At 38.3% G+C, this 27240-nt stretch overlaps 8 protein-coding genes and 3 pseudogenes across 15 annotated transcripts; 1 reads left to right on the top strand and 10 right to left on the bottom strand.

The window, feature by feature from the left end:
• Nucleotides 1–2467: 2467 nt before the first annotated feature.
• Nucleotides 2468–3548, bottom strand: tsen-34 (the record flags this gene model as incomplete). 3 transcript variants are annotated; one of them, NM_171313.7, is made up of 3 exons in its annotated part: nt 2474–2742; nt 2996–3269; nt 3449–3542. In NM_171313.7, the coding sequence occupies 3 exons, from the start codon at nt 3540–3542 to the stop codon at nt 2505–2507; spliced, it is 606 nt and encodes a 201-aa protein (NP_741368.1). The 3 variants fall into 3 exon arrangements, with proteins under 3 accessions (NP_001360502.1, NP_741368.1, NP_001294566.1); NM_001372790.1 differs by lacking the exon at nt 2996–3269 and having other exon boundaries at nt 2468–2742; nt 3449–3548; NM_001307637.1 differs by lacking the exons at nt 2996–3269; nt 3449–3542 and having other exon boundaries at nt 2505–2615.
• A 92-nt stretch (nt 3549–3640) lies between these two features.
• Nucleotides 3641–5617, bottom strand: dnj-15 (J domain-containing protein; the record flags this gene model as incomplete). Of its 2 annotated transcripts, NM_068105.3 has the most annotated exons (4): nt 3641–3839; nt 4276–4555; nt 4861–4957; nt 5500–5617. In NM_068105.3, 4 exons carry the CDS (start codon nt 5615–5617, stop codon nt 3699–3701), a joined length of 636 nt encoding a protein of 211 aa, NP_500506.2. The 2 variants fall into 2 exon arrangements, with proteins under 2 accessions (NP_500506.2, NP_001294564.1); NM_001307635.3 differs by lacking the exon at nt 5500–5617 and having other exon boundaries at nt 3699–3839; nt 4861–4910.
• A 108-nt stretch (nt 5618–5725) lies between these two features.
• On the bottom strand, nt 5726–7916 carry rnp-3 (RRM domain-containing protein; the record flags this gene model as incomplete). 2 transcript variants are annotated; one of them, NM_068104.6, is made up of 3 exons in its annotated part: nt 5726–6002; nt 6839–7265; nt 7844–7916. In NM_068104.6, 3 exons carry the CDS (start codon nt 7908–7910, stop codon nt 5843–5845), a joined length of 654 nt encoding a protein of 217 aa, NP_500505.1. The 2 variants fall into 2 exon arrangements, with proteins under 2 accessions (NP_500505.1, NP_001294565.1); NM_001307636.3 differs by lacking the exon at nt 7844–7916 and having other exon boundaries at nt 5843–6002; nt 6839–7245.
• A 72-nt stretch (nt 7917–7988) lies between these two features.
• rnp-2 (RRM domain-containing protein) lies at nt 7989–9929 on the bottom strand. The gene is made up of 4 exons (NM_068103.5): nt 9721–9929; nt 9609–9671; nt 9312–9532; nt 7989–8266 (listed from the first exon to the last, which is right to left on the bottom strand). Exons 1-4 carry the CDS (start codon nt 9895–9897, stop codon nt 8107–8109), a joined length of 621 nt encoding a protein of 206 aa, NP_500504.1. The 5' UTR covers nt 9898–9929; the 3' UTR covers nt 7989–8106.
• Nucleotides 9930–10423: 494 nt separating this feature from the next.
• On the top strand, nt 10424–11277 carry K08D10.13 (ShKT domain-containing protein). Its single transcript, NM_001268329.2, has 2 exons — nt 10424–10566; nt 11133–11277. Exons 1-2 carry the CDS (start codon nt 10436–10438, stop codon nt 11227–11229), a joined length of 228 nt encoding a protein of 75 aa, NP_001255258.1. The 5' UTR covers nt 10424–10435; the 3' UTR covers nt 11230–11277.
• Nucleotides 11278–12113: 836 nt separating this feature from the next.
• K08D10.5 lies at nt 12114–13967 on the bottom strand (annotated as a pseudogene). The gene is made up of 2 exons: nt 13178–13967; nt 12114–13132 (listed from the first exon to the last, which is right to left on the bottom strand). Coding segments are annotated over exons 1-2 (1809 nt in total).
• K08D10.18 lies at nt 13885–15464 on the bottom strand (annotated as a pseudogene). Its single transcript has 2 exons — nt 15282–15464; nt 13885–14256 (listed from the first exon to the last, which is right to left on the bottom strand). Coding segments are annotated over exons 1-2 (555 nt in total).
• Nucleotides 15465–15774: 310 nt separating this feature from the next.
• scrm-8 (Phospholipid scramblase) lies at nt 15775–17313 on the bottom strand. Its single transcript, NM_068100.5, has 5 exons — nt 17284–17313; nt 17008–17229; nt 16600–16959; nt 16016–16202; nt 15775–15968 (listed from the first exon to the last, which is right to left on the bottom strand). Exons 2-5 carry the CDS (start codon nt 17224–17226, stop codon nt 15829–15831), a joined length of 906 nt encoding a protein of 301 aa, NP_500501.1. The 5' UTR covers nt 17227–17229; nt 17284–17313; the 3' UTR covers nt 15775–15828.
• Nucleotides 17314–17524: 211 nt separating this feature from the next.
• Nucleotides 17525–19584, bottom strand: scrm-5 (Phospholipid scramblase). Its single transcript, NM_068099.7, has 5 exons — nt 19542–19584; nt 19259–19486; nt 18851–19210; nt 17779–17965; nt 17525–17721 (listed from the first exon to the last, which is right to left on the bottom strand). Exons 2-5 carry the CDS (start codon nt 19481–19483, stop codon nt 17582–17584), a joined length of 912 nt encoding a protein of 303 aa, NP_500500.1. The 5' UTR covers nt 19484–19486; nt 19542–19584; the 3' UTR covers nt 17525–17581.
• Nucleotides 19585–20215: 631 nt separating this feature from the next.
• Nucleotides 20216–24371, bottom strand: K08D10.9 (annotated as a pseudogene). Its single transcript has 11 exons — nt 24121–24371; nt 23985–24078; nt 23695–23934; nt 23494–23641; nt 23007–23097; nt 22313–22443; nt 21373–21612; nt 21168–21330; nt 21018–21118; nt 20297–20418; nt 20216–20249 (listed from the first exon to the last, which is right to left on the bottom strand). Coding segments are annotated over exons 1-11 (1615 nt in total).
• Nucleotides 24372–24819: 448 nt separating this feature from the next.
• On the bottom strand, nt 24820–27064 carry K08D10.14 (DUF7154 domain-containing protein). The gene is made up of 7 exons (NM_001268328.3): nt 26703–27064; nt 26562–26655; nt 25632–25871; nt 25442–25589; nt 25292–25392; nt 24988–25109; nt 24820–24939 (listed from the first exon to the last, which is right to left on the bottom strand). The coding sequence occupies exons 3-7, from the start codon at nt 25749–25751 to the stop codon at nt 24906–24908; spliced, it is 525 nt and encodes a 174-aa protein (NP_001255257.1). The 5' UTR covers nt 25752–25871; nt 26562–26655; nt 26703–27064; the 3' UTR covers nt 24820–24905.
• Between the last annotated feature and the right edge of the window lie 176 nt (nt 27065–27240).

Genomic DNA, 27240 nt, shown 5'->3' with positions numbered 1-27240 from the left:
CGTCAATGTCTGTTCTTGGATTGAGCTGGACCGAATGGTTTGAGCTGGACAGGATGGCGTCAAGGTTCTGAAATGGAAAATTGAATAAACAATCAACAACAAAGAAATAAATCTACCTCTGATATGCTATCCAAAATGGAATCAACTTCTAGCAATCTCATTCGTTCTCTACTCAAGTCTTCTCTAATTCCCTTCACATATGGTGTCTCATTCGAAAATACGCCGACGCTGTCACTCGATGAATAGAGTGGACTTGACGATCTTTCAAAAGAGTGTGGTGTTCTTGGAGGTAATGAAGAAGATTCCGCAATAGAAGAAGTTGATGGTTGTGTGTCGAACGGCTGGAAAAATCATTTTTAAAATATTATAATCGTCTTAGGATCCGAGTTGTAGCATGGATTAATTCACTTACAATATCAGTTTCAGGTGTTATTGTCAGATTCAAATCGATATTGCGTTTCGACTCCACATCCAGATTATCATCAAAATCCACAAATGGAGACACTCGTCTTCTCTCAGGAGTGATCTGCGCATCTCCGTTTCTGTCGAGAGCTTCTGTCAATTCTACATTCGACAGGTTTAGGTCCAGGGAAGCATTTCTTTCAGTATTTGAATTTTCGTCTTCTTCATCTTTTTTCCATCGTCGTTTCCGAGCATTTAGAAGATTTGAAGACCATGCTGATTGATTTGATGGAGGAGGCATCTGAAAAAAAAATTTTTTCCTCAATTTTCAGTGAAAAAAATTTACTTTTGGAAAATTTTAAGTGAAAAATGTACGATTTATGTATATGTTTGCCTTTATCTTGTAGAGAATTTTTAGCTGATTCTAATTCGGCAATAAAAATAAAACATTTTGTGATTTTTTTCGAAAAAAATCATTTTTCCTCCATTTTCAGTGCAAAATTTTAGTTTCGAAAAAATTTTCTTGAAGAATGTACGATTTCTAAAAAATTCTCTCTGTATCTTGCTTAAAATTAACAGTTCTTTCTCTTTGAAGCAAAAAACTAACACATTTTGTGATTTTTTTGGCAAAAAAAATTATTTTATAAATTCTTATTACAAAAAAAAATTTTTTCGAAAAAATTTTAATGAAAAATTAAGATTTCTCTATGAATTGAGTTCCATCTTATACACAATTAAATTTTGATCATAAAACAACTATAAATCGTAAAGAGTTTTTGATTTTCTTGAAAAAGGGAACGTTTTTAAAAACTATTTTCAGTGAAAAAAATTTACTTTTGGAAAATTTTAAGTGAAAAATGTACGATTCGTGTATATGTTTGCCTTTATCTTGTAGAGATTTTTTAGCTGATTCTAATTCGGCAATAAAAATATAACATTTTGTGATTTTTTTCGAAAAAAATCATTTTTCCTCCATTTTCAGTGCAAAATTTTAGTTTCGAAAAAAAATTAATGAAGAAGGTACGATTTCTAAAAAATTCGGCCCGTATCTTGTTCAGAATTTTTAGCTCTCTCTTTTTCAATCAAAAAAATAAAATATTTTGTGATTTTTTAAGAGAACTCGTCAAAAAACTCACTTAATTCGTTTTCCTTGCTGCCCACGCCGACGCTCCTTTGTTTTCCTCGAATTTTTTCGCTTACTACCTGAAACAAGACACACTTTTTCGATTTTACAAAAAAAAATAACAAAAAAGATACGGAAAAACGGTTAAAATCGGCAAAAAACGGAGAGAATCGATGCCGAGTGAAAGGCTTGAAATTTAAACAATTGTTCGCAATAGAGCGTGTTTGCCTCCATCTAGCGATTGAACCACCGTGGGGAACGATAATTTGAAGTCTGTAGAAATTCTTTGTTGGTGCGGGGATCTTTGGCTACAAATGTCCTATGCAACGCGTTGGCGCACTTCTCGTGCAGCAAGTGGACAAAAACGATGTGCAAAGTGTGGAGATTTGACAGGAGAAGTCAAACACTTATTAAGATGCTTCCCTGCAGCACCGTTGTCGCCGATGAACATGTGGAAGAAGCCTAAAGAAGTGGCAGAGGCCCTCGGTCTCTCCACAATCCCCTTCGACCCAGGAGGCAACTCCACCTCCCCCCCGTGATTTGGAAATTGGATTCACGGTTGCACAACAACAACAAAAAACGATTTTTTCTAAATTTCTCCGTACTTTTTCGTATTTCTGCTTCTCCTTCGAAGGATCTTCGCCTTCTCCACATCGACGGGCTTCGCGTCTTTTGGCTCCGATGACGTCGACGGCTCGGGCTCCTTCTCGACCTTCAGGTCCATTTTCCGTTTTCTATTCAAAAAATCGTGCATTTGCTTTTGCTTGGCAGATTTTTCCACTACTTTCTGACGTGTTCCGCGTTTTTGATTATGATTTTTTTTGTGAATCGAATCTTGGTCAGTTTTTGCATTTGGAGCTTTCTTCGGCAAAAAAATTACTTATTTCAGGTTTTGGGCTCAAATCCCGCATTTTCGAACAATTTTTCTCCGAAAAAAAATGATAAAATATGCAAAAATCTTTATTTTCTCGACAAAAAATCAATAAAATTCGGGCCGAAACCACGTGCATTGCGTATAATGTGGTTGTGTGGATTCTGATGAAGTGGTGGCCAGTAGAAGTGTCTTTTTCACTTGATTACAGCAGCGCATCGCCGAAATTCGTTCTTCATCGGTGATCGGAGCACAAATGAGCACAAATTCGGCGTGACACGTGTTGGGGGACGAGGTGTAGACGAGATAGTTGCCGCCGAATCGGGTGCCATCGGCGATGAAGTAGCTGAAAATTATTTTCCAATTTTTCACTGAACTATTTCAACGCGCTTCGTGAAAATTCCTCTTGCGATTTCAAATATTTTTTCCCGCCATTTTCCAAAATTTTCGAGAGGGGGGTCGAGCCAGAAACCCGGGGCTATTTTCGATTGAAAATTACAAAAAATTTGAATTCCCGCCAAACCTTCATCACGCTAAACAAAATACACTGCCCTAATAGCAGAGTGTCGTTTAAAAATCGATTTTTCACCATTTTTTACCCTTTTTTCCAAAAATCCCGAACCACAAGTCGTTTTGTACGGAATTCCTTGGAATTTTCAAACGGAATTTCCGAAATTTCGAGCGTTTTTCTCTGAATCTCTCGGTCGGGCGTTGTCTCTAACCGGATGACGTTAGCGAATCCGAATTCCACCAAAATTGCCACTAATTCGTCTAAAATCGGCAACAAGTTCGAATTATAGTGCCAATTTTTGTCGTCTTCCGCCGAATTTCGGTTTAGGCAGACATGGGCGGCTGATTCCAGGTATGGGCAGTCTGAGAGTGGAGAAAATTTGGAAAAAATTGATTTTTTCTCTAAATTGCAAGTTTCATGCATAAAAAAGCCTAATTTCTGACCGAAAATTCGACTTTTTCAGTGAAAAATTCAAATTCCCGCCGAAAATACGCGTGCTAAACAACACGCGCCTACGGAATATCACAGCATCGTAGTTTACCCGATTTTGACGCGAAAAATCGCCCGGTCACGTGGCAAATCTCAACTTTTCGCTTCTCACTGTTCACCGGAACTTCTAAAATCTCATGGGACATCTGAAAATTTCGAAATTCCTGGAAAAATCGATAAAACCCTTCAAAAAATACATTTTTGAAGAAAATTGTACATTTTTCGGTTAAAAATCAATAAAATTACAATGCAAAAATTATTTATTACACTAAAAATCACTAAAAATCGGCAAATTTTCTCCACTAATTTAGACCCAATTTCGTGTTGACCGTATTTTTGAGCGAATACAGGTAGGTCAAGCGTCCGATGACGTCACGAGCCTCTGGAATTTTTTTCGATTCGAAATGTGTGCCAAGTTGCTCGAGTTGTTCGTCGATTTCTGTCTGAAAAATGAGATTTTTTGGAGGAAAACTACGATGCTCCGATATTCCGCCGCCACCGGAGCGCGTTGTTTAGTTTTGGCGGGAATTAAAATTTTTGGGTGAAAATTTTGATTTTGGCTTAAATTTTGCAATTTTTTATAGATTTTTCAGTGAAAAATTAACATTTTTGCTAATTTTTTTAAAATTTTTAGGTGCAAAACTCGAATTTTTGCAACATTTCTGAGTTTTTAGGTGAACTTTTTTTTTCGATAGAGATTTGGCGGGAATGTGAATTTTTAGTCGTAAAATCTTAGGAATTCTCATTTAAGAAAGTGACAAAAATCGATATTATGTTTAAAAAATTCAAATTCCCGCCAAATCGTGATCACGCTAAACAACATGCACTAGCGGGATAGCGGAGTGTCGTTTGAAATCGCCAATTCTTGCGAAAATTGACCTCAATTCTCGATTTTTCAGCTTTCAGTGCATTTTCATCGTGCATTTCATCAATTTCCTCGTTTCTCTCCAACATTTCCATCAAAATTTCGGAATTTTGCAGATTTTCGGGATGTTCTTCGCCGTATTCTTTTATTAAATATTTTGCACGTTTAAATGGGTCGGCGAGCTCTTTATATGCCTCGTTGAGCTTCCGTGAGTGCTCTTCTGAGAGCTTTTTCTCCTCGTCAGTCGCCATTACAAATTTATCCGGATGCAGTTTGGATTGTAGCTGGTGAAATCTGGAAAATTTGGTTTTTTTCTGAACTTTCTTGTATTTTTCTCGAAAAAATCGGTTAAATTTAAAGCTTTTTTTGAAATAAAAATTCAAATTTCCGCCAAAAAATCGATTTTCGAACGACACTCTACTATTCCGCCGACGCTTGTTGTTTTTTTTTAATTTTGTGTGGAAAAGTGCTCAGTTTTAATGAAAATGCGAATTCCCGCCGTATCGCCACTGCACTAAACTACGGAATAACGGAGTGTCGTTGGAAAAATCTCGGAAAATCGACTTTTTTTTTCAAAATTTTCAGATTTTCTCCCGTACTTCTGCTTGAGCTCATCCTGATCCAACCGAAAATCGAATTTCACTCCCATATAATTGAAATAATCTTGTCCACTTGTGACTGGTTGTATTACATTACCTGAAAAATTTGAATTTCTTGGAAAATTTCGAAATTTTTAACCAAAAATTCAAATTCCCACCAAATTTACATTGCGCTAAACAACACGCACCTACGGAATATCGGAGTGTCGTTTGAAAGCCTTAAAATCAATAAAAATCGACTTCCAAACGACACTCCGATATTACGCTGGGGCTTGTTGTTTAGTGTAGGGAAAATCTGGCGGGAATTTGAATTTTTGAAACGAACTTTACGAAAAATTGCATTTTTAATGGATTTTTTCGGAATTTTCAAAATTTTTTAAAGACTAATTCTAAAAATTTGGAGCAAAATCGATTTTCAGACCAATTTTTGGAAAAATCATAAAAATTGAAATTTCCGCCAAATCTCTATCGCGCTAAACAACAAGCGGAATTTCGGAGTGTCGTTTGAAAACCCAAAAAATTCGATTTTCAAACGACGCTCCGATATTCCGATAGTGCATGTTGTTTAGCATAAGGTAGATCTGGCGGGAATTTGAATTTTTAGCATATTTTCAGTCGATTTTTCGCAATTTTGCTCACATTTCTTGCAAATAATCGGATCCTGTACATCTTTTTTACAATTCCAACAGCTCGGATGAAGTTTTGTGTGATCGTGGGTCTTGGCACGAATTTGATGGAGTAAATGTCGCGTGGACATCTGGTTTTTTTTTGGGATTTTCAAATTTTTTGGGCGGTTTTCATCGAAAATAAAGGTATTCAGGGCGTTAGAGACCCAAAAATTCAAATTTTTGGTTGAAAAATCACAGAAAATTACCAAAATTCATAGAAAATCGGGAAAAACACACATAAAACATGAGAAAATGAGATTCAGATGCGAAAAAAAATCAATAAATTAGGCGATTTTCGGGGCCAATTTCCGTGCCTATTTGCTGGCAAATTTGACAGTAATCTGCTGAGTTGGAGTAATTCTGAAATTGTCGAGAGCTTGACGTGCTGGCTCTGAAAGATCTTCGGATTCGTATTCGATAAATGCAAAATCCTTGGTGTTTGGCATCCAGCGAACCTCACGAAGTCCTGGGAATCTGAAAAAATGAAGGATTTTTTGGTGAAAATTCGGAATTTTGAATGAAATTTTGGCATTTTGGGCAGGGAATTCGGGCATAAAAAGCTCAAATTTCAGATTTTTAGCTAAAAATTTTGTTTTTTGACTGAAAAAAAAAACGAAACTCAGCTGAACTTTAAAATTGTAGCCGGAAATCTGGATTTTTTACTGAAAATTGGATACTTCGGTTGAAAATACACATTTTCAAGATATAATTTAATATTTTTAGCTGTGAATTTTTTGATTTTCTGCGAATACATAGCCAAAAATTCGATGATTTTTAGGCAGAAAATTGATCAATTTTGTTTGAAAATTTCAGATTTTCACTAAACATCCATATTTTTCCCTAAAATATTAAAATTCAGCCGAAATTTTGGATTTGTAGCTGGAAATTTCCATTTTTGGCTAAAATCCACGATTTTTAAGCTGAAATTTCTGAATTTCAGCAAGAAAAGTATATTTTTTAGCTGAAAAATGCGATTTTCAGCCGAGAATTCGATTTTTAGAATAAAAAATTAACATTTTTTGCTGAAATTCGGATTTTCGACTCAATTATTGAAATCCAGCCCAAAATTTCGATTTTTGGCTGAAAATTGAAATTTCAGCAATAAAAGTATATTTTTTAGCTGAAAATCACAATTTTCTGCTTTCTTATTCAATTTAGACAGTTTTTTCGCAAAAAAAGCTTAAAATCTCAATTTCCAGCAATTTTATTCAATTTTGACGGATTTTTACACCTTTTTTAGCTGAAAATGCTCAAAATCCTTCAACTTTTGAAATTTTTTTTTGCTGAAAAAGTGATCCAAAGCCACTTACTGGCTGAAAATGGTCTGAATCTGTTCTGGCTCGGTTCCTTCTGGAATATTCGAGCAGAAAAGAATATTATTCGGCAATCCTGGTCCGTCAGTCTCCTGCGGCTCCTTTTGAGTCGGCTCCGCTGCCGATTTTCCATTTTTCGCCGGTTTTTCATATGGTTTTTTGGCGATTTTCGTGGATTTTTGTCGTTTTTCGACAAAAGTTCCTTTGGCACGAGAAATCACATCAGAATCCTCTCTTGCATATTGAATTCTCATTGGTTTTCCATAAAATGGGAATCCTTGCAGGGCTCGAAGAGCATTTGACGCTGATGAGACCTCTTTGAAGACGATATGTGCTTGTCCGCGCATTTTTTCCTTTCGAAATGACATTAGCTGAATTATTTCACCGAATTGTGTGAAAACCATGTGAAGAGAGCGTTTGAGTTCTGAAAAATTGAGTTTTTCGCAATTTTTTGGGGGTTTTTAGGTGAAAAATTCGAATTTTTGGACAAGTTTTGAATTTTTTTAGTTGAAAAAAATCGATTTTTCTTGAGTTTTTGGAGAAAAATTCGAAATTTTGGTGAATTTTCGAGTTTTTTAGGTTAAAAGTTCGAAATTTTGAATTTTTTATGAGAAAAATTTCACTTTTTTTTAGTTTTGCGATTTTTTGCACTTAAAATTGAAAAACTGAGCTTTACGAGGATTTTCCGGATTTTCAGCAACAAAAATTGTATTTTTTCAATTTTTTTCGCAAAAAAGGGGAAATATTTATTTTTCAGCTGAATTTTTTAAAAGTTAATGAAAAACTCAATTTTTTAATCAAAAATAGTGCGAAATTACAGAAAATTCAATTTTATGAAAATCACTGTAAAAAGGCAATTTTTCAGCTAAAATCACAAAAAAAAACGTTTTTAAATAGAGAAAACTTTTTTTGCAATTTTAGCTGAAAATGGGAATTTTCCATTCTTTTGTCCAGTTTTTTTTTCGCAAAAATCCATTTTTCCACGCTAAAAATCGTCCGTACCATCTTTCTTGACTTTCTCATTGAGATTGTTCACATAGATCGTGTGATTCGGGTTGATGTCGGCCATTTTAACCTGAAAAAGTGGATAAAGTCGAAAAAAGGGCGAAAAAATGGTGAAAAATATGGAAAAATGGCAAAAAACCACGAAAAATCGCAAAAAAAAAAACAGAAAAATCGATTTTTTGAAAAAAATTTAATATTTAACATTTGAATATATGAATATATATAAATTAAAATTTTCATCAAATTCCAGAGAGATCCATTTATTTTTTAGCGTAATCGACACGCATCGTGTGCTCCGCCGAGATTTTGAAGTTATTGAGTGTTGTACGTGCTGGAATTGCCAAAGAATCTGTGTCAAATTCGACAAAAGCGATTCCTGGACGATTTGGAACCATTCGAATGTCTTTGAGACCCGCGAATCTGGAAAAATTTGAATTTTTGAGTGAAAATTGGGGAAAAAACGGGCTTTTTTGAGTTAAAAATCGAGATTTTCAGCCGGAAATTTGAAATTTCCCAATTTTAGAGTTAAAAATTGAAATTATCGGCCAAAAGTTTCTAATTTTACTTGAAAAATTCGCCAAAAAGGTGACTTTTCCACTCAAAACTGTTTTTAAAAAATTGGGGTTTTATGATGAAAATTAAGGGGAAAATGGAGGTTTTTTTGAGTTAAAAAATGAGAATTTCTGCAAAATTTTCTAAATTATCAGTAGAAAAATGCGATTTCTAGGTTAAAAATCATGGTTTTCAATCAAATTTTTGAAATTTTTGAGTGAAAAGGTGTGAAAATGCAGTTAAAAGGTGATATTTAAGTCGAAGATTTACAATTTTCATCATTTTAAGCCCAAAAAAAAGATTTTTCGTGTGAAAATTAGGGAAAAATCGGATTTTCAACCAACAATTTCCAAATTTACTTGAAAAATTCAATTTTTGAGAAGAAAATCGTAATTTTCGGAAAAAAATTTGGAAGTTTTGAGTGGAAATAGTGGAAAATATTATTTTTAGAGCCGTTAATTTACATTTTAAGACGAAAATTACAAATCTCCGCTGAAAAATCAAATTTCAGAGCTAAAAATCGTGATTTTCAGCCAAAAAGGTGACTATTTGAGTGAAAAACGGGGAAAATTCAATTTTTGGAGTTAAAATTGAATTTTTAGGGAAAAAAAAATGCAATTTTTCTTACGAAATTTTAGATTTTTGTACTTTTTGATTTATCGATTTTCAGCAAAAAAACGCTAATTTTTAAAATAAAATTCGTAATTTTAAGCCGAAAAATGAATTTTTAGGTAAAATTCCATGATTTTCAGCAGAAAACGTGAAATTTCCAGTTTTATCGGAAAAAAGCTTGAGAAAAACTGCCCAAACATCTATTTCTGACTGAAAAATCAACATTTTGGAGCAAATTTCGTGAAAATCTCGAATTTTCAGCCAATTTTTTCAATTTTTCAGCTGGAAAAACGCCACGCACTGATTGAACATAATCTCAAGCATTTCAGCGGTCGCCGAATCTGGAAGATTCGTGCAAAATAGGATTTTGTTGGGCGGCGCTGGTCCATCGCCTCCATTTTCCTTCTTTCGGCTCTTTGGCTTCTTCAGAATCTTCTCCGATAGATATTTGGGCTCCCGCTTGATATATGTCCCCTTTTCCTGGGCGACGACGTCAGAATCCTCCCTTGCGAATTGAATTCTCTGGAAAAATCGATATTTCAGCGGGATTTAGCGGAGAAAAATGAGAAAATCGAAATTAAATCGATAAATATAGTACCATTGGCTTTTCGTAAAATGGAAAACCATTCAACGCTTCTCGGGCGGCAGATGCGGCGGGGAGCTGAAAATTCTTCAATATTTAGGGAAAAGTCTCGGATTTTCTGCAAAACCTCTTTAAAAATCACATGAGCCTGCCCGCGCATCTTCAGCGTCCTGAAACACATCACACTGACAATTTCGCCGAATTGTTTGAAGACGGCGACGAGCGATTTTCGCAGCTCATCGATTTTGATCTTCTCGTTGAGATTGTTGATGTACAGAGTGCTGTTCGGCGCAACTTCTGCCATTGTTAGCTGGAAAATTTGTATTTTTATCGGAAAAATTGAAAAAATACTGGGGGGAAGTGCGAAAAAATCGAAGAAAACCGATAAAAATTATTGAAATTAAATTGAAAATACGAAAATAAAAAGAGTGCAGTAGAGCGCGCTTGTTGTTCGGCCACGGAGGTTTCTAGGCCGCGGGCAGAAAATGGAGCAAACTTCAATTGAAATGCTCCAAATATAGGACAAGAAAATAGATTTATTGAATAATATTAGAAAAAATATCATTTTTCACAGAATTTACTTCAAATTTCGGCTTGTTTTGAGTTCATGGAATTGTTGAACCGCATGTTTAGAAAAAAATCATGAAAAAATCAAAGTTTGATAATGAAAAACTCTAATTTTTAGGGAAAAAAATCTACTATTACAGAATTAAGAGCACAAAACACAGTGCTTTTTGATAAAACACAGTTCCGAAATACGAACAATTAATTATCTAAATACTTAAAAATTTTCCAGTATAAAATCTCCCCACTGGAGCATTTTCAGGTCAGAAGCTTCCAGAATGCGATTCTTTCTGATTATTACTGCTCTTTATGTGCTCTTCGGCACCAATTTTGCCATGAGTATTCCAAATTTCCACCCGAATGAATTTGAAAGTGCTCAGACCACTCCGTCATGTCACGATAATATTGAGTAAGTTTTGGGGCGTTCGTAACTTTTTTCCTGCACTTTATTTTAAAAATTTATTAAAAATTTTCGAGTTCCCTGCCATTTTTTGCCCGAAACCGAAAATTTTAGAGCTCTAAATAGCTTAATTTTCAGAAAATTACCGGATTACTGTAGCGCCAAAAGTACGCAAACACCGAATCTCACGCGATTTTTAGCTAGATCTCTGGTTGGGGGCAAAAAATGAAGGGGAATTCGAATTTGATATTACAAAACGGATAAAAATCGATATTTTTGTTCGATAATTTTGCTTGAAACTTTGGGTGAAATTTTCAATTTTTTAAATTTCAGATTTTATTTTTTCTTTAAAAAATTCAATGCCAAATTCGAGTTTTCCATGATTTTCTACCTTTTCTCCCATATTTTCAGAGCTCCATCTCGATTTTCAAAAATAATCCGGGTTACTGTAGCGCCAAAAGTCCGCAAACATGGAATTTCACGCAATTTTGAGCTAGATCTTTGAAAATATAGGATTATGAACAAAAAATGACGGGGAATTCGAATTTGATAATAAAAATTCATAAAAATTACAGCTGCCATCTCTGGGCAGGACGTGGCTTCTGTGCGGATCCACGAATCACAAAGGAACAGAAGAAGGAGTATTGCGCAAAAACTTGTGGATTGTGTTAATTGTTGTGTCGATATGTGATTGATTGAATGAACATATAGTAAATGTTTAAGCGTATACCGGTAATTGTTTAAGTGTTCCCCTCAATTATCATTATGACAACCGAAGTTGTTGCATCCCATACTACAACAGAACAAGGTATGTGCTAAGGAATAGATTTATTATGAATTAATAACCCCAATGGAATGGGTACAAGTAAGAAATGAGACAAAGGGAACAAGTAAAGGGGAACAGAAAAGTAAGAGAAGATCTGGAGTGATAGAATCCACGTCTTATATACCCCTCTGCGGTGGCAGGGCGGAGCCCTGGATTCCTCCGCAGAAAGGTCCAGAAGACGTAAACAAGGTGCGCGCACACAAGTGTGCGCACACACACACAGGGTTACGGTAGCCAGGAAGTTTAGAGGCTTGGAATAAATCGAGTGTGTGGGAATTATTGCAATTATCTCAGGGATCGAACGCGTAAGGAGCGTTTGGCACTGTGCACGGATGGATCAATTGCAGAGCTGTATTCGGAGAAGAGCGAAGGGTTGATCCATGGCGTGACTGACTTTCTGGCCGGTGATCCTGTAAATAAAAGCATTAATCCCTATACACTCTTAGCCTTCTATCACTGGGGAAAAGGGAAGTGGGAGAAGTGTAGAGACGGTTAGAATCCTTACACCTCCCCCCCTATAAATAAAAACGTCCCTGTTTTTGTAGAACATAAGCTCTTTGTTAGTTCTAAACTATCAGAAAGCTTTGTTCCCTATACTATAAGCTTGAGCTTTAAAATATTTTAAAATTTAAAATGGAAGTTTATTTACGGCTTAGAAAGCCTGGATAACCCTATCGTAAAGAAAAAAAAATAAAATAAACTTTACCCTAAGGTTTAACCTGTCTTACACTCATTCCATATGTGCGATGACTTCATCTCTTGCTTCTACGAAGCATTCAGCTGGAAGTTTGTCGAGAAGTCGAGACCAGTTGCAAGAGCGTTGATAACGTCCACGTTTGGCTTGTTGAACGTTTGGATGATTGCCGATGAGGTGCCGTTGTCCGATGACTACTGTAGCCATTTTAGATCGGCTCAGCGCCACGTTGATTCTATTCGGATTCACGAGGAATTTGGATTTCTCATAAGGATCCGATCTTGTTAAAAGCACGATGGAGACATCGTACTCTTGTCCCTGACAACCGTCGATAGTGTTCACGCGAACTCCATCCTCTGCGATCGAATACACATACGAATATTGTGCACCATAGAAATTCAAAACTGCGACGGAAACGGTGGTGTTCTGCTCACGTGCGTGTCGTTTCAGAGCGGTGACCAACTGGAGAGCATATCTCGCTTCGTTCTCGTTCGAGAAACTCTTTCCGACTTGCGTCTGCTGCGAAATGTAGTTGACGAAGACGAACGGGTGATGGCTAGGAAGTTCCATGGCTTCCAGAATCGGTACTCGATTGACGGCTTTCCTAGTTGAAGTGAGGGTGTTTCCGTAGAACACTGCTCCGAGTAAGTCCGTGATCATCTTCGGGCAACGATGCACACGTGTCAAATGCATTGACGACCATCTTCTTCCTTTAACTGCAAGCGTAAGTGGTTCTCCAACCGCTGCACGTTTGAGTTCAGCTGGCAGAGCATCTTCGGTGTATGGTGGTAGCTGATGCATATCTCCTACGAGAATAATGCGAGTCTTCGGAAGCAAAGTAGCTAACGATCCTAACACATACAAAGCTAACTGTGAAGCTTCATCAATGAAAGTGATATCAAAGAGATCTTTTATTTCAGCAAGATCTGGTTGATTAAACGCGAGTTGAATCGCTGCTGCTGTACCAATAATCAGCTGAGGATCATAAAGTTTCATGAACACTCGGAAGATGTTAATCTCTTTAGGAATAGTATTAAATGGAAGTTTGACCGCTGCTGAGAGCGTAGGGTTAACAAATTTGATTTCTGTAAGTTTCATACCTTTCAGCAGTCTCGCAGCCATGACAATCCATTCATTTGGTTCTGCATCCCTGGTGTTGTGCTCTCTGATTCGAGATATCAGATAATTCTTCCACAATTTAGGATAATCGATATCAGTTCCTCCCGAACCGTCCATCGCGTTGATAGTGTCCGAGGAAATCATTCGTACGGCTCGAATTTCTTCGTTTGGATCCAAACGTTGTAGCGTCTCCACTGCTGCGGAAGAACAGGCATTTGTGACTCCCGTGAAGATCATCTTCCGATTCGGATGTTCCTTGGCGTAGTGCAATCCTCCGAGAATTGCGGTTGTGGTCTTTCCTGTACCAAATGCACAGTCGAGAGCAAGACAATCGAACTTAAGACGCTTAACAGTTCGAATGAACTGTGACTGCTCTTCCGAAAGAGTCAAGTCTCCGAACGTGATGATCGTACGATCGTTATCGATTTCCGCATCGGTAACCTTTGGTCCTCCAATGATCGCTGCATAGGCTCTCAGAGCTGATGCTTCAACTACTGGCGGAAGTCCACGAGTATCGAGGAGAAAACGACGCAGGTGATCGTTATCCTCATGCTTTTGGGTAATAATTACATTTTGGAACAATAAATTATTGATAATGGCCTCATGATGGTTAGCTTTATGTACCCGTGCTGAGACGGTGGCTCCCTGATCGCGTGGTAACGCGTACTCCACCCCAATCTCTAAACACTCACCAACGGCTGTCTCCAAAGTGCACGTCGTACTTCTCGTCCATTTCTTCATTGCAATCGAAACCTCTGGTGTGAAAGTCATCACACGAGCAACACGGTCGACTTCTGAAGCAATTCATCACAGGAGCCCCGAAAATATCCATGCACTGCATAGCAAAGTTGCGGTGGGATCCTTGATGTTGGCGAGCAAAGAAACTGGATCTTTCCATACAATAGAGCAGCGGACGGCAGTACATATCGTGGACCACGTAGCGATTGGGGGTCTCGATTCCGGTGAAGATCTCGAGTGGTTCAAGGCATTGGACAATCATAAGGGAGGTGGTTTGAGCCAGGACGTCGAGTATGGTGTGAGGGGCGAGGTCCACGAATCCCTGGAATAATGTTGGTTTAGATTGAGGATTTTAAATTTCCCGCCAAAAAATTTTCTCAAATGTTTCAAATTTCCCGCCAAAAAATGCTCCAGAAGATGTGATTTTCCCCCAAAATATTTTTCTCAAAAATTTGAATTACCCGCCAAAAAAAATTTGCAGAAATTTTCAATTTTCCGCCAAAAGTTTTCACAATAGCCATTCATCTGATCGGTTTTCAAAAAAGATTAACGATGACGTCACTCGACAGGCCCCGACTACAAGTGGTGACGTCATATGTCCCAGTTTTTGGGTATGACGTCACTAAAAAACAAACAAACAATATGCAATGATAGTACACGGGCTTCTTCCTCGCAGCGATTTTTGCGCTCCATCGACAATCGCCACGGACTGCAGGTGGGGAAAAACCTGTACTCCACATCAAAGAACCGCGACGCGACACGCAACGCGACACGCAACGCGATACGCAACGCGATACGCAACGCGACACGCAACGCGACACACAACGCGACACGCAACGCGAGACGCACCGCGACACGCAACGCGACACGCAACGCGACACGCAACGCGACACGCAACGCGACACGCAACGCGACACGCAACGCGACACGCAACGCGACACGCAACGCGACACGCAACGCGACACGCAACGCGACACGCAACGCGACACGCAACGCGACACGCATCGCGACACGCAACGCGACACGCAACGCGACACGCAACGCGACACGCAACGCGACACGCGACGCGACACGCAACGCGACACGCAACGCGACATGCAACGCGACACGCGACGCGACACTCGACGCGACACGCAACGCGACACGCGACGCGACACTCGACGCGACACTCGACGCGACACTCGACGCGACACTCGACGCGACACTCGACGCGACACTCGACTCGACGCGACACGCAACGCGACACGCAACTCGACACGCAACGCGACACGCAACGCGACACGACACGCAACGCGACACGCAACGCGACACGCAACGCGACACGCAACGCGTCGTAAGGTTACTCACCGTCATCTGAACCGGCATTGCTGCGACCATATTCGGCACCTCCATCGGAGTATCCCGTGGCTGTGGAAGTCTCCCGCCGCCACGCATCATTCCAGCTTCCGCTCGGCTCTTCGGTGGCTCCTTTTCGGATTTCTCAGTTGAAGTCGCACAGCTGACTGGCTGCTCTCCGGGTTGTTTATTCATTTTTATTGGTTTCTGGAAAAGTTGGAAGGTTTTGGGGTCCCAGAAAGAAGCGATAGAAAACTCACATTCGATGACGATGAACAATAGTAGGAATGGGAGATTATGTTGGGAGAAGATGTTACGTGAGGGGTGGAAAAGGGGTCACGTTGAAAATTTGAATTTTCATCCAGATTACAAAGCTTTTTTTTTAAATAAAAATCAACTACTTCTTGGGATGTACGGGAAAAATCTAAGCACTTGTGCCCAAAAAACAGAATTATCTTCTGAAAAAAGTGAGCTTGTAATTACAGAAAAGCTAGCTATAAAACTGTGGAGAAAAAACTAGTTTATTCTAGTTTGCAAGTGAAATGGGCTCATAAAAAATTCAAAAGCTGCTATGCATTCCGCCATGCATCCCACCATGATGATGACGATCCTGGTTACGATCCTCAAAGTAGGTGAAGTCGATCAAGAAAACCGAGGTGACGAGCAGAAGCTTCAAGATTGGCGGCATGTCCATTGGAACTGAAATATATCGGAATTCAGATAGAATTCGGATCTTAAGAACTTACAATGAACAATATAGGTGTCCGCATCGGTGAACATCTCCTGCATGAATCCCGGGTAGAGGCGGACGATTTCTCCGACGAGTGCGCCATTGTAGGTCATAACTGGAAATTTCTGAGTACCACCACAGCCAGCACAAACTGGAGATTGGATGAGCAGGGGCTGGTTGCAGCCGGATCCGATGAGCTCGAACTAAAAGAATCTAGGACTAGCAAATGAAAGGTGTTAGGTATAAGAATTCCCTTGTGATAGCTCGGAACAATTTAGATCCCTAGATCATCGACTAACAACCCTACTTTCACAAAATGATCGGCATAGGACGTGGCATTGTGGTTTTATCGGGGTATCATGATGTCCCATATGATCTACAATATTGAGACGCACAGTTTTGGCACACTTTTCTGGGCGGAAAACACCCGCATTTTTTGTAGATCGTACCGGTATGAGACAGCCTGACACCACTTTAGGACTGTTCACAATGTATTGTTAAAATGTTTCCTATATTCTCATGCCTCTATAAATGTTAGGGTACTGTAGTTTAATGTAGTACTGTAGTTATTACTGGCGGTGGTTATCGTCCAAAACTCACGTTAGGATTACAGCACTCCCTCTTCATCATCCCAATCTGCTGATCGAGGAACTGGGTGCTCAGGAAATCATCGCATGAGCAGCATGGTCTTCCTCGAAAGCAAGTCATCACCTGGGCTCCGTGCGTATCCATGATCTGCATTCCGAAGTTACGATTGTTTCCGTGGTACTGACGAGCAAAGACGTTTGATCTTTCCATACAATAAAGCAGCGGACGACAGTACATGTCGTGGACCACATAGCGATTTGGAGTCTCGAATCCGGTGAAGATCTCGAGCGGTTCGATGCATTGGACAACCATCAGAGAGTTGGTATGGGCGATTGCGCTGAGGATGTTGTTGCTGGCAAGCTGAACGAAGCCCTGAAAAGTCAGAATTTAGAGCGGTCACCATTAGCTAGAATGACTTACAGTCATCTGAACCGGCATCGCTGCCACCTGATTCGGAATTTTCATTGGCGTCGATCTCGCCGCTGGCAGCTTCGTTCCAGCATTGTTTCTTCTACCGAACCCCGCTCCCTCGGCACGTGGCTCATCCTTCTTTGAATCCTGCTCAACCTCCTCAGGTGACTTCACCGCGGACGTTAAGCTAATTGCTTTCAATGGTAGCTGTCCCGGTTGAATATTCATTTTCTGAAAAAATTATGCGGGTTTTGAGGGAAAACCAAGAGAAATAAGAAAACTCACATAGAAAAGTGTTGGTCACAAGTCGGAAATAAATTAATTTTGAAAATCTGATCTGATTGTACTATGTGGAACTTCACGTCAGATTTAAATTTCTGTTGGAAAAAAATAGGAAATTATCTGCGGAATTGTTGTCTGCTGCACGTGTATTAGTTATCGCAATTTTAACAAGTCATTTGTGCCCAGAAAACGCAATCTTTTGCTGAGAAATTATCAGCTAGTAGGTATAGTAAGAAGAAGCCAGAAAAAACTAGTTTATTCTAGTTTGCAAGTGAATTTGTGAACAGGATCCTTTATAAGTTTAGAAGCTGCTATGCATTCCGCTATGCATTCCGCCGTTACGATGTTGATCCTGGTTACGATCCTCGAAGTAGGTGAAGTCGATCAGGAAAACCGAGGTGACAAGCAGAAGCTTCAAGATTGGCGGCATGTCCATTGGGACTGAAATATTCCAAAATTAAGATAGAAAAGATCAGAAGCTTAGAATAAAATGCTTACAATGAACAATATAGGTGTCCGCATCGGTGAACATCTCCTGCATGAATCCCGGGTAGAGGCGGACAATTTCTCCGACGAGCACACCATTGAAGGTCATCACTGGGAACTTCTGGGTGCCACCACAGCCTGCACAACCTGGAGATTGGATGAGCAGGGGCTGGTTGCAGCCGGATCCGACGAGCTCGAACTGAAAGAAAAGGTTAATAGGATGTGTCTCAAGGAGGATGGGAGATTCAGGTGAAGAGCTAATAAAGCTTCAGCCTATAGGAACGATTGCTCTGATCAGGGGTGTGCGGCAAGTTTGGCGAATTTGGCGAATTTGCCGCGTTAAAAATTCAGTAGTTTTGGTGCTTCAAAAAACATCAAATTTTTCGGAGTTAGTTGAGCTCGGCAAATTTGCCGAGTTTGCCCTTGTACAAGGTGTCATGCTAGTCCCGATGTTGCCGTTCAGCGGTATATAGATATAGATCTATAGATCTACGTATAGTGCAATTGTATAGTGCAATTTATATCTGTAACTTGGTACATTGGTGACGTACGGTCCTTCCGCCTTGCTCTGTGTTTCTCTCTTTTAGTGTGTCAATGCCTAGCCGCTGGGCGGCAGAGCAAAGGCGTGAAACCTGTACGTCTATGTACCAAGTAATAGGCTTTCTAGATAAACATCTTAATACTGAAAGACATTTGGACAGTCTAGTAACCTATAGTCTATATCTATGTCAGTACAAACTTGGCACATTGCAACCTACAGTCCTTCCGCTTTGCTCTCTTTTGTGTATCAATGTCTTGCGGCTGGGCGGCAGAGCAAAGCGGAAAGACTCTAGGTTGCTATGTGCCAAGTTACAGATATATTATAGATCGGACTATAGATAGGGCATCAGGGGTGTGCGGCAAATTTGCCGTTTGCCGAGCACTGCAAGTTTCAAAATTTGCCGCACAGCCCTGGCTCTAAGCTCGATCAAGATTGATGCAAACTCAGATCAGCGAAAAGATCTCTTTTGAGAAAAATGTGATTTTTCCAAAGAATGCTTCAGGGCTCTGGATTACTGTAGTTTTACTTGATACTAGCACTCACATTAGGATTGCAGCACTCCTTCTTCATCATCCCAATCTGCTGATCGAGGAACTGGGTGCTCAGAAAATCATCGGTCGAGCAGCATGGTCTTCCTCTGAAGCACGTCATCACCTGAGCTCCGTGGGTATCCATGATCTGCATTCCGAAGTTACGATCGTTTCCTTCGTACTGACGAGCGAAGATGTTCGATCTTTCCATACAATAAAGCAGCGGGCGGCAGTACATGTCATGGACCACGTAGCGATTCGGAGTTTCGAATCCGGTGAAGATCTCGAGGGGTTTGATGCATTGGACAACCATCACAGAGTTGGTATGGGCAATGGCGCTGAGAATGTTGTTGGCGACAAGTTGGACGAAGCCCTGAAAAGTCAAAAGTTAAAACGATCACTATTAGCTAGAATGACTTACAGTCATCTGAACCGGCATCGCTGCTACCTGGTTCGGAATGACCATTGGCGTAGATCTTGCCTCTGGGAGTCTCTTTCCACCACCTCCACCTCCTCCGAATCCTGCAGCCTTGGCACGTGGCTCTCCTTTCTTCGAATCCTGCTCCGGCTCAACCTCCTCAGGTGACTTGGCCGCAGACGTCAAGCTAAGCGATCTCAATGGTTGCTGTCCCGGTTGTTTGTTCATTTTCTGAAAAAATTTTGCGGGTTTTTTGGGGAACACTGACAGATATAAGAAAACTCACATATCAGATCGTTGTTCACTAGTCGAAAATGAATGAATTTCAATCGAAGGGAGTATTGATTTTATTTGTTGTTTCGAAAATTGAATACGTGGGGAAAAGGGATAGGGCAGAAAGGGCAGAAAGTTCATATTCACGTTTGAACTTATCTAATTTATTTAAAAATTTATTTATTTACCCCGTGGCTCCAAATTTTCTAGAAACTATGAACAAAAACATCCCGCAGCTCTTCCAAAACTTTCTCGAATTCACCGATCTGAATTTTCGGTACTGAACAAAAACTAATAGATTTTCAATGGTTAAGCAGCCAAACTATATATTCGTTTTGTGGATCTTCAGTGAAACACTGAAGATGACTTTGCAGCATGAAACCTGAAACCAGTGGCTCCTGGCAACCAGCACAATAAATTTGGAGCTCGAAATCAGTACTTGAACAAGCAGTGATAACTTGTCAAGCGTTCGCTGAGTCTCAAAGTTATCAACTAGAAGAATGCACATCGACATGTAAATTCTTCCATACAGGATAGTGTGGCAGAATTTTAATTTCTGCAAAATTACTTTGAAACAAATTTTTATCAATCTCCCAGACTAAAAAACTTTTGAAGTGTTATCTGTTGAAATGTGTAAGCTATTGGAATGTTCAAATGTTTATTCAAATGAATTGCAAAACTTGGCATTTAGTCAGCATATGGTGGCCAGTAGTCAATATCGCTGAAAAAAGTTATTTTTCTGATGAACTAGCACTAACATTATCTTACATCGCAGCGTATTGTCTAATTTGGAGTTTGATTGGCGTATTGTCAGAATATGAGTACTCAAGTTTCATGTTGTAGATAGCAGCATCGAGGTTTCCATAGCCTGCTCGAATTGTGCTATTTTTCTGAAATAGCTAACGTATATTCCCTGTTAGTGAGGCATAGGATTACTGGAGCCTGCTCTCGAAATTTATTGTCTTATCAAACAGTTACTGAAGTTATAAAACGGCCACAGTCCCCAGCTTGGGTGTGGCTTAAATTACCGCCCAGTAGGATCACCACCAGGTATTACAAAAACAAACTTCGACCAGAAAACAAAAAAATTTTTGGTCGAACTTTGGACCAAAAAACAAGAAACAAAAAATCGAAATTTTCAAAAAAACCAACAAAAAAAAACTAAAAAAAACAAAAAACAAAAAAAATTTCACGGTTTGATATCAAACGGGACAAAACAGGAATTTTTCATGAAATATTAAAAATTGAACACACGAACGATTGAACAAGGTTTTTTGTTCTCATTTGTTTAATTTTTTGCTGAATCAGTGTTGCAATTTATTTTTTGGTTTTTTTGGTCTCAAAAAACCAAAAAAATCAGTGCACAACGCTTGAAAAACGGATCGACCTTTAATCCTTTAATCATTTAGTCTCTAATCGTGAGGTTATTACTTTCAAAGGTAGTAACCTCAAAAAACGGTATCGTATGAGTACATGTAGGAAACGTTACCTCATTGGATGGGGATCCTGGATATCCATAAAAACCACCATTGGTAGATGATGAAGCATTGTACCAAGAAAGGTAAAATGATTGGAATGTATCAATGGGACCTCAATTTGTAATATTAACAAGTTATGATAATCATATCAAAATTTGTACCATGGTTCTGTACAGTTACTGCAAAGTCGACCCCGGCAAAGAATGTCCCGTTGGGTTTAGTGTGGAACAGTGAAGGCAGTACAATGGAGCCTTTTCCGGACACTACAGGATTCACCGAATAAATGGCTACAGGCCAAAATAGCCCAAAAAAACGAATTTGAGACTGAAATTAATTAAGAGTGAGGAGCGACCTCTGAAATCTTACATCGTTGAATTGATCATCATTTCGAAAATCGGCTAGTCCATTTGTTTTAAATGAGAGGTCATAGAGGGTGAGTGGTTGGGATCCACCTGATGGAGTATTTGATGAAATTACATGAACCATTCCATGATGCGATCGAATTTTGGCTACTAGATTGGAAATATTATTCTCATTTGGGTTTCGTTTCGAGAGAATCACAACAACAGAACCGCAAAGAGAGAATGGTGAATTGTCATAAAATTTCTGAAAATGAAAATATTTTTCTACCAGCCGTTTGGAAACACAAAGCGCGCGCTCCGAGTGGCGTACGCTAAATTGTTTTAAAAATTTGTACAATGATAAGCTTTTTGTACAGTTACATTTTTTCATGTAGTTTTCCGGACGTTCAAGAAATTTTTAGTATCTGACTCATTTTTTCTAGAAATTTTTTAAAAGTTTCCAGATTTTCTAGAAAACTCTGGAACTTTTCTAAATTTTTTCTAAATGATTATACATAGAAGTTTCAAGATACGTCAAAAAAACAAAAACTCAATGTTTCCTAAACTACAGTAATCCTAAAGTAATACTACAGTACCCCCACAAAATCCCCTAACCGATGAATTTCCCGTCAAATTTTTCTCTCATTGTCAGACGATTTTAATTTCCCGCCAAAATGTTTTTCTCAGAAAATTTAAATTTCCCGCCAAAATATTTTTCACCTCCTGACCATATCCCCCTACTAACCCTAACCCATAATCCCTTCAACAGCCTGAAACACCGTGCCTCTGAAACGTATGACGTCACAGACTACAAACTACAATTGTAACGTCCCCATGCATTTTTTTTAAATATATAAGTCATGATGATACCATAAGAATTTCCAACGAGTTAACATATGTATAAACACTTACTGTAAGTCATCACTGTAGTATATTTCTGCAGATTGGCTAGTGTCAAATCGAACGTTTCCAAATTTTGTTACATAGAAGTTGGCAAACAAGGAACTGGCCGATTCCGAAACAACACTGGCCTTCAAATCATTTGAATAAGCGAATAAAATTAACTTCGGGTCAGCTGGTAGGCAATCAGGGGTTTCTGAAACATATAACTTACAAAAATCTAACTTTTTCCGGGAATATCTGTAAAATTTTAAATATTTTTTTATATTTTGATTTTAATGTGATTATGGAACTGGTTGTGTGCAACTGATTCTGTCTGAAAATGGGGACTATTAAAGGGAATGAATAATAGAGGAGTACTGATGCAATGTGAAGAAATGTAATGTCTCATCAAATAAGTACTAAGACTTTATACCAATGTGATGCTTGTGGTGGTAATACAAGAGACAGAGAAAAGGAAGTAAGGCGATGAAACTGTTTTAAGTATTTCGGAACTGATAAGAAATTTTGAAAAAAAAAGCTTCGTGAGATTTATTTGAATCGGTTGAATAGGTAAAAAAAGCAGTATTTAGTCTGCATATGGTGTCCAATAGCCGATATCCCTGTGTCATGTTGTAAATAGCAGCATCGAGAGTAATCCAATCATATTCAATCGTGCCATTTCGTTGAAAAAAATTAAAAAAAATTATTGCACGCAACTGTCGGAGGACTAATAAAAAAAGCTTAATAAAAATAACTTAAAACGATATTTAAAGAAACTGTACCAGATTAACTAGACCATGACCACCATTGGTAGACGATGAAGCGTTATACCAAAATAGCTCAAACGACTGGAATGTATCAATGGGACCTTAATGTACATTTATAAAGTTTTCATATATTACAGGAACACAAAATATCTGAGAATGCGTATTGCACAACATATTTGACGCGCAAAATATCTTGTAGCGAAAACTACAGGAATTCTTTAAATGACGGTGAATTAAAATCATTTATTAATGGATAGAGTATTAAAATTAGGCAAAAAATATGAGAAAATAATACGGAGAAACAAAGAAAAATGGAATACCGCTACCACTATTCGAAAAGAAGTTCAATTCATAAATGGAGCCCTCAAATCGACACAAGCGCTTAAGTAGTCATTTAAATAATTACTGTAGTTTTTGCTACGAGATATTTTGTGCGTCAAATATGTTTTGCAAAACAAATTTGCAGAATTTTGTGTTGTCGTAATAAGAATGTGTACCATGATTCTGTACAGTAACTGTGAGCTTGGCTTGGCTGGGATGAGCTTGGTATAGTGGAGGCAGTACAGTGGAGCCATTGCCGGATACTAATGGATTCACCGCGTAATTAACTATGGGATAGTTCAGTCCAGCAAATGGTATGACAGACTGAAAAGAGTTTTGGGTTGTTTTAATTTGAAAATAATCCATAAAAGTCTCACCTCGTCAAATTCATCATCATTCCGGAAATCGGCTAGTCCATTGGTTTTTGATGAGAGGTCATATAGTGTAAGTGGTTGGGATCCGCCTGATGGAGTATTTGAAAAAATTACAAAAACCATTCCATGGTGGGATCGAACTTTAGCTACTAGTTTGGAAATATCATTCTCATTTGGGTTCCGCTTTGATAATATTAACACAATGGATCCGCAAGTGGAAAATTGAGTGCTATTGTAAAATTTCTAAACTTTTTTATATGTTTAATGTTAGGTTCTGATCTAGATTACAAAACCTCAACAATTTTCAACGAGTCACTTCCAATTGAACTGCTTTCGAATCCAAGGGAAGGATCGGGAAGGTGGGCAAGAATCGATGTATTTAACTCTCTAACTTGATACCAATTAAACTTTACTTGTACAAAAACTTACTTGAGGCTATAATAGTAATTGATTTCTTCCTCTTGGCGGGTATCAAATCGAACACTTGCGAACGTGTTGTAGTTATCATCCTCTATGTAAACCTTCACGACATCAAATGTTAGTTCAACTACATGGGGCTCCAAATCGTTTGAATAAGCGAACAGCAATGTCTTGGGGTCACTTGGTAAACATTCAAGGGTTGCTAAAAATAATAATGTTAAGTTAAGAACACGATTCTCCTAGAATATCTGTAAAATCATTTTTAATTTTAGGATTGGTTGTGTGCAACTTGGTATATCTGAATTTGTATGAAATTATCTGAAATTAGGATTATATGGGGAATGAATAATAGATACGTACTGAAGCTAGTTGGAGAAATGTATTGCCTTTATACGAGTCGGTGTTAAATAGTTCAAATAATACTAGACATAAGGAGAATGTGGTAAGGCGATGAAAATTCAAGTTTTTTTTCCGATTGATAAGACATTTTGAACTGAAAAAATGCTTAATACCTTCTTAGTTTCAACACTAAGTGTAAGACCAAATTCTGTGGGTGTGTTTGAGTTCAGTATTAACTCTCAAAGTAATGAGTTTCATCTGAAGCTATGTTTTTAAAAAAATTATTGGACTGGTCTATGGTGCTTGATTTTTGAGATTGTATGAAAAAAGTAAGACAATCGTTCAACAAGTACGAGAATAAAAATGTGTGTAAAAATGTGTTTTTAAAAAGGTTAACAGATCAAGAGGTTCGGAATGTTCATATATTTATTCAAATGAATTGCAAAAATTGGCATTTAGTCAGCATATGGTGGCCAGTAGGCAATACCGCTGAAAAAAATTGTTTTTTCCGATGAACTAGCCCTAACATAATATTACATGTAAACGTATTGTCTAATCTGCAGTTTGATTGGGGTATTGTCCGAGTATGAGTATTCAAGTGTCATGTTGTAGATAGCAGCACTGAGATAACTACCATCTGTTCGGATTGTGCCATTTTTCTGAAATAGCTATAGTACATATATTCTCTATTAGTGAGTCCGTCTTCAATCGTGAGGTTATTACTTTCAAAAGTAGTAACCTCAAAATAAAAATTAGTTATCTAAAATTAGTGCGAGCAGTCTCCAGTAATCATAATTATCGAAAAAACGGTATCGTATTAATCGTATTAAGGAAACGTTACCTCGTAGGATGGGGATCCTGGGTATCCATAGAAACCATCATTAGAAGTTGAAGAAGCATTGTACCAAGAGAGGTGAAATGATTGGAATGTATCAATGGGACCTTAATTTGTAATGTTAATAAGTGATGATAAATATATCAAAATTTGTACCATGGTTCTGTACAGTAACTGCAAAGCTACCTCCGTATGGATAAGTTACGAGTAGTGGAGGAAGAACGATAGAACCTTTTCCGGACACTAAAGGATTCGCCGAATAAAGGGCTATAGGCAAAAATAAGCCTTCACCACCAATTGCAGACTGAAATAAATTAGTAGTGGGGAACGCTCTCTGAAATCTCACGTCGTAGAATTGATCATCATTTCGAAAATCGGTTAGTCCATTTGTTTTAGATGAAAGATCATAGAGGGTAAGTGGCTGAGATCCACCGGATGGAGTATTTGATGAAATTACATGAACCATTCCATGATGCGATCGAATTTTGGCTACTAGATTAGTAATGTCAACCTCGTTTGGGTTTCGCTTGGAGAGAATCACAACAATTGATCCGCAAACGGAGAATGGAGAGTTGTCGTAAAATTTCTGAAAATGCAATTTTTTTTCTACCAATCGTTTGGAAACACAAAGCGCGTGCTCCGAGTGGCGTACGCTAAATTGTTTTAATAATTTGAAAGTGATAAGCTTTTTGTACAGTTGCATTTTTCATGTAGTTTTGCGGACGTTCAAGAAATTTTTAGTATCTTACTCATTTTTTCTAGAATCTTTTTAGAAGTTTCCAGATTTTCTAGAAAACTCTGGAACTTTTCTAAATTTTTTAGAAAGTTCTAGAAGTTTCAAGATACGTCAAAAAAAAAAACAAAAACTCAATGTTTCCTAAACTACAGTAACCCTAAAGTAATACTACAGTACCCCCACCAAATCCCCTACTCACCCCTAACCGATGAGTTTTCCGTCAAATTTTTCTCTCATTGTCAGACGATTTTAATTTCCCACCAAAATGTTTTTCTCAGAAAATTTAAATTTCCCGCCAAAAAAATTTTCAAATTTTTTTTAGAAAGTCTAGAAATTTCCAGATTTTTTCTAAAAAATTAAACCCCCAGTACCCCTAAAGTACTACTACGGCACCCTGACTATATCCCCCTACTAACCCTAACCCATAATCCCTTCAACAGCCTGAAACACCTTGCCTCTGAAAAGTATGACGTCACAGACTACAAACTACAATTTTAACGTCCCCATGTATAGTTTTTTATATATAAGTAATGATGATACCTCAATAATTTCCAACGAGTCACTACCAATTGAACTGCTGCCAAAACCAAGAGATGGATCGGGAAGGTTAGCAAGCACTGATGTGTTGAACCGTCTAAAAATGTCGAACAAAAACATCCCAACATATGTATAAACACTTACTGTAAGTCATCACTGTAGTATATTTCTGCAGATTGGCTAGTGTCAAATCGAACGTTTCCAAATTTTGTTACACGGTGGAAGCCCAAGTCTACAAACAGAGCACTGGCAGATTGTGAAACAACACTGGCCTCCAAATCATTTGAATAAGCGAATAAAATTATCTTCGGTTCAGCTGGTACACAATCAAGGGTTTCTGAAACATATTACTTATATAAACCTAACTTTTTCCTTGAATATCTGTAAAATTTTAATTTTTTTATGTTTTGGTTTTAAATGTGATTATGGAACTGGTTGTGTGCAACTGATTCTGTCTGAAAATGGGACTATTAAAGGGACTGAATAATAGAGGAGTACTGATGCAATGGGAAGAAATGTAATGTCTCATCAAATAAGTACTAAGACTTTATACCAATGTGATGCTTGTGGTGGTAATACAAGAGACGGAGAGAAGGAAGTAAGGCGATGAAAATGTTTTAAGTATTTCGGAACTGATAAGAAATTTTGAAAAAAAAATTGCTTCATGAGCATATATTTATTT

The sequence above is a fragment of the Caenorhabditis elegans genome, chromosome IV (assembly GCF_000002985.6).
Source record: "Caenorhabditis elegans chromosome IV".
Lineage (NCBI taxonomy): Eukaryota > Metazoa > Nematoda > Chromadorea > Rhabditida > Rhabditidae > Caenorhabditis > Caenorhabditis elegans.
This window is presented reverse-complemented; position numbering and strand designations above follow the sequence as displayed.

What these genes read in the sequence shown, in the direction of transcription:
- rnp-2 (NM_068103.5), bottom strand. Translation starts at nt 9,897, where the DNA reads ATGGCAGAAGTTGCGCCGAACAGCACTCTGTACATCAACAATCTCAAC. An exon ending in CTCATGTGATTTTTAAAGAG is followed by an intron (nt 9,672 to 9,720) that starts GTTTTGCAGAAA and finishes AAGAATTTTCAG; the next exon opens with CTCCCCGCCGCATCTGCCGC. An exon ending in CATTTTACGAAAAGCCAATG is followed by an intron (nt 9,533 to 9,608) that starts GTACTATATTTA and finishes CGATTTTTCCAG; the next exon opens with AGAATTCAATTCGCAAGGGA.
- K08D10.13 (NM_001268329.2), top strand. Translation starts at nt 10,436, where the DNA reads ATGCGATTCTTTCTGATTATTACTGCTCTTTATGTGCTCTTCGGCACC. An exon ending in TCATGTCACGATAATATTGA is followed by an intron (nt 10,567 to 11,132) that starts GTAAGTTTTGGG and finishes TAAAAATTACAG; the next exon opens with CTGCCATCTCTGGGCAGGAC.
- scrm-8 (NM_068100.5), bottom strand. Translation starts at nt 17,226, where the DNA reads ATGAATATTCAACCGGGACAGCTACCATTGAAAGCAATTAGCTTAACG. An exon ending in GGGAGTGCTGTAATCCTAAC is followed by an intron (nt 16,203 to 16,599) that starts GTGAGTTTTGGA and finishes AGATTCTTTTAG; the next exon opens with TTCGAGCTCATCGGATCCGG. An exon ending in GGACACCTATATTGTTCATT is followed by an intron (nt 15,969 to 16,015) that starts GTAAGTTCTTAA and finishes GATATATTTCAG; the next exon opens with TTCCAATGGACATGCCGCCA.
- scrm-5 (NM_068099.7), bottom strand. Translation starts at nt 19,483, where the DNA reads ATGAACAAACAACCGGGACAGCAACCATTGAGATCGCTTAGCTTGACG. An exon ending in CGATGCCGGTTCAGATGACT is followed by an intron (nt 19,211 to 19,258) that starts GTAAGTCATTCT and finishes TTGACTTTTCAG; the next exon opens with GGCTTCGTCCAACTTGTCGC. An exon ending in AGGAGTGCTGCAATCCTAAT is followed by an intron (nt 17,966 to 18,850) that starts GTGAGTGCTAGT and finishes CTTTTCTTTCAG; the next exon opens with TTCGAGCTCGTCGGATCCGG.
- K08D10.14 (NM_001268328.3), bottom strand. Translation starts at nt 25,751, where the DNA reads ATGGTTCATGTAATTTCATCAAATACTCCATCCGGTGGATCTCAGCCA. An exon ending in ATGATGATCAATTCTACGAC is followed by an intron (nt 25,590 to 25,631) that starts GTGAGATTTCAG and finishes AATTTATTTCAG; the next exon opens with TCTGCAATTGGTGGTGAAGG. An exon ending in ATTAGACAATACGTTTACAT is followed by an intron (nt 24,940 to 24,987) that starts GTAATATTATGT and finishes AATTTTTTTCAG; the next exon opens with CGGTATTGCCTACTGGCCAC.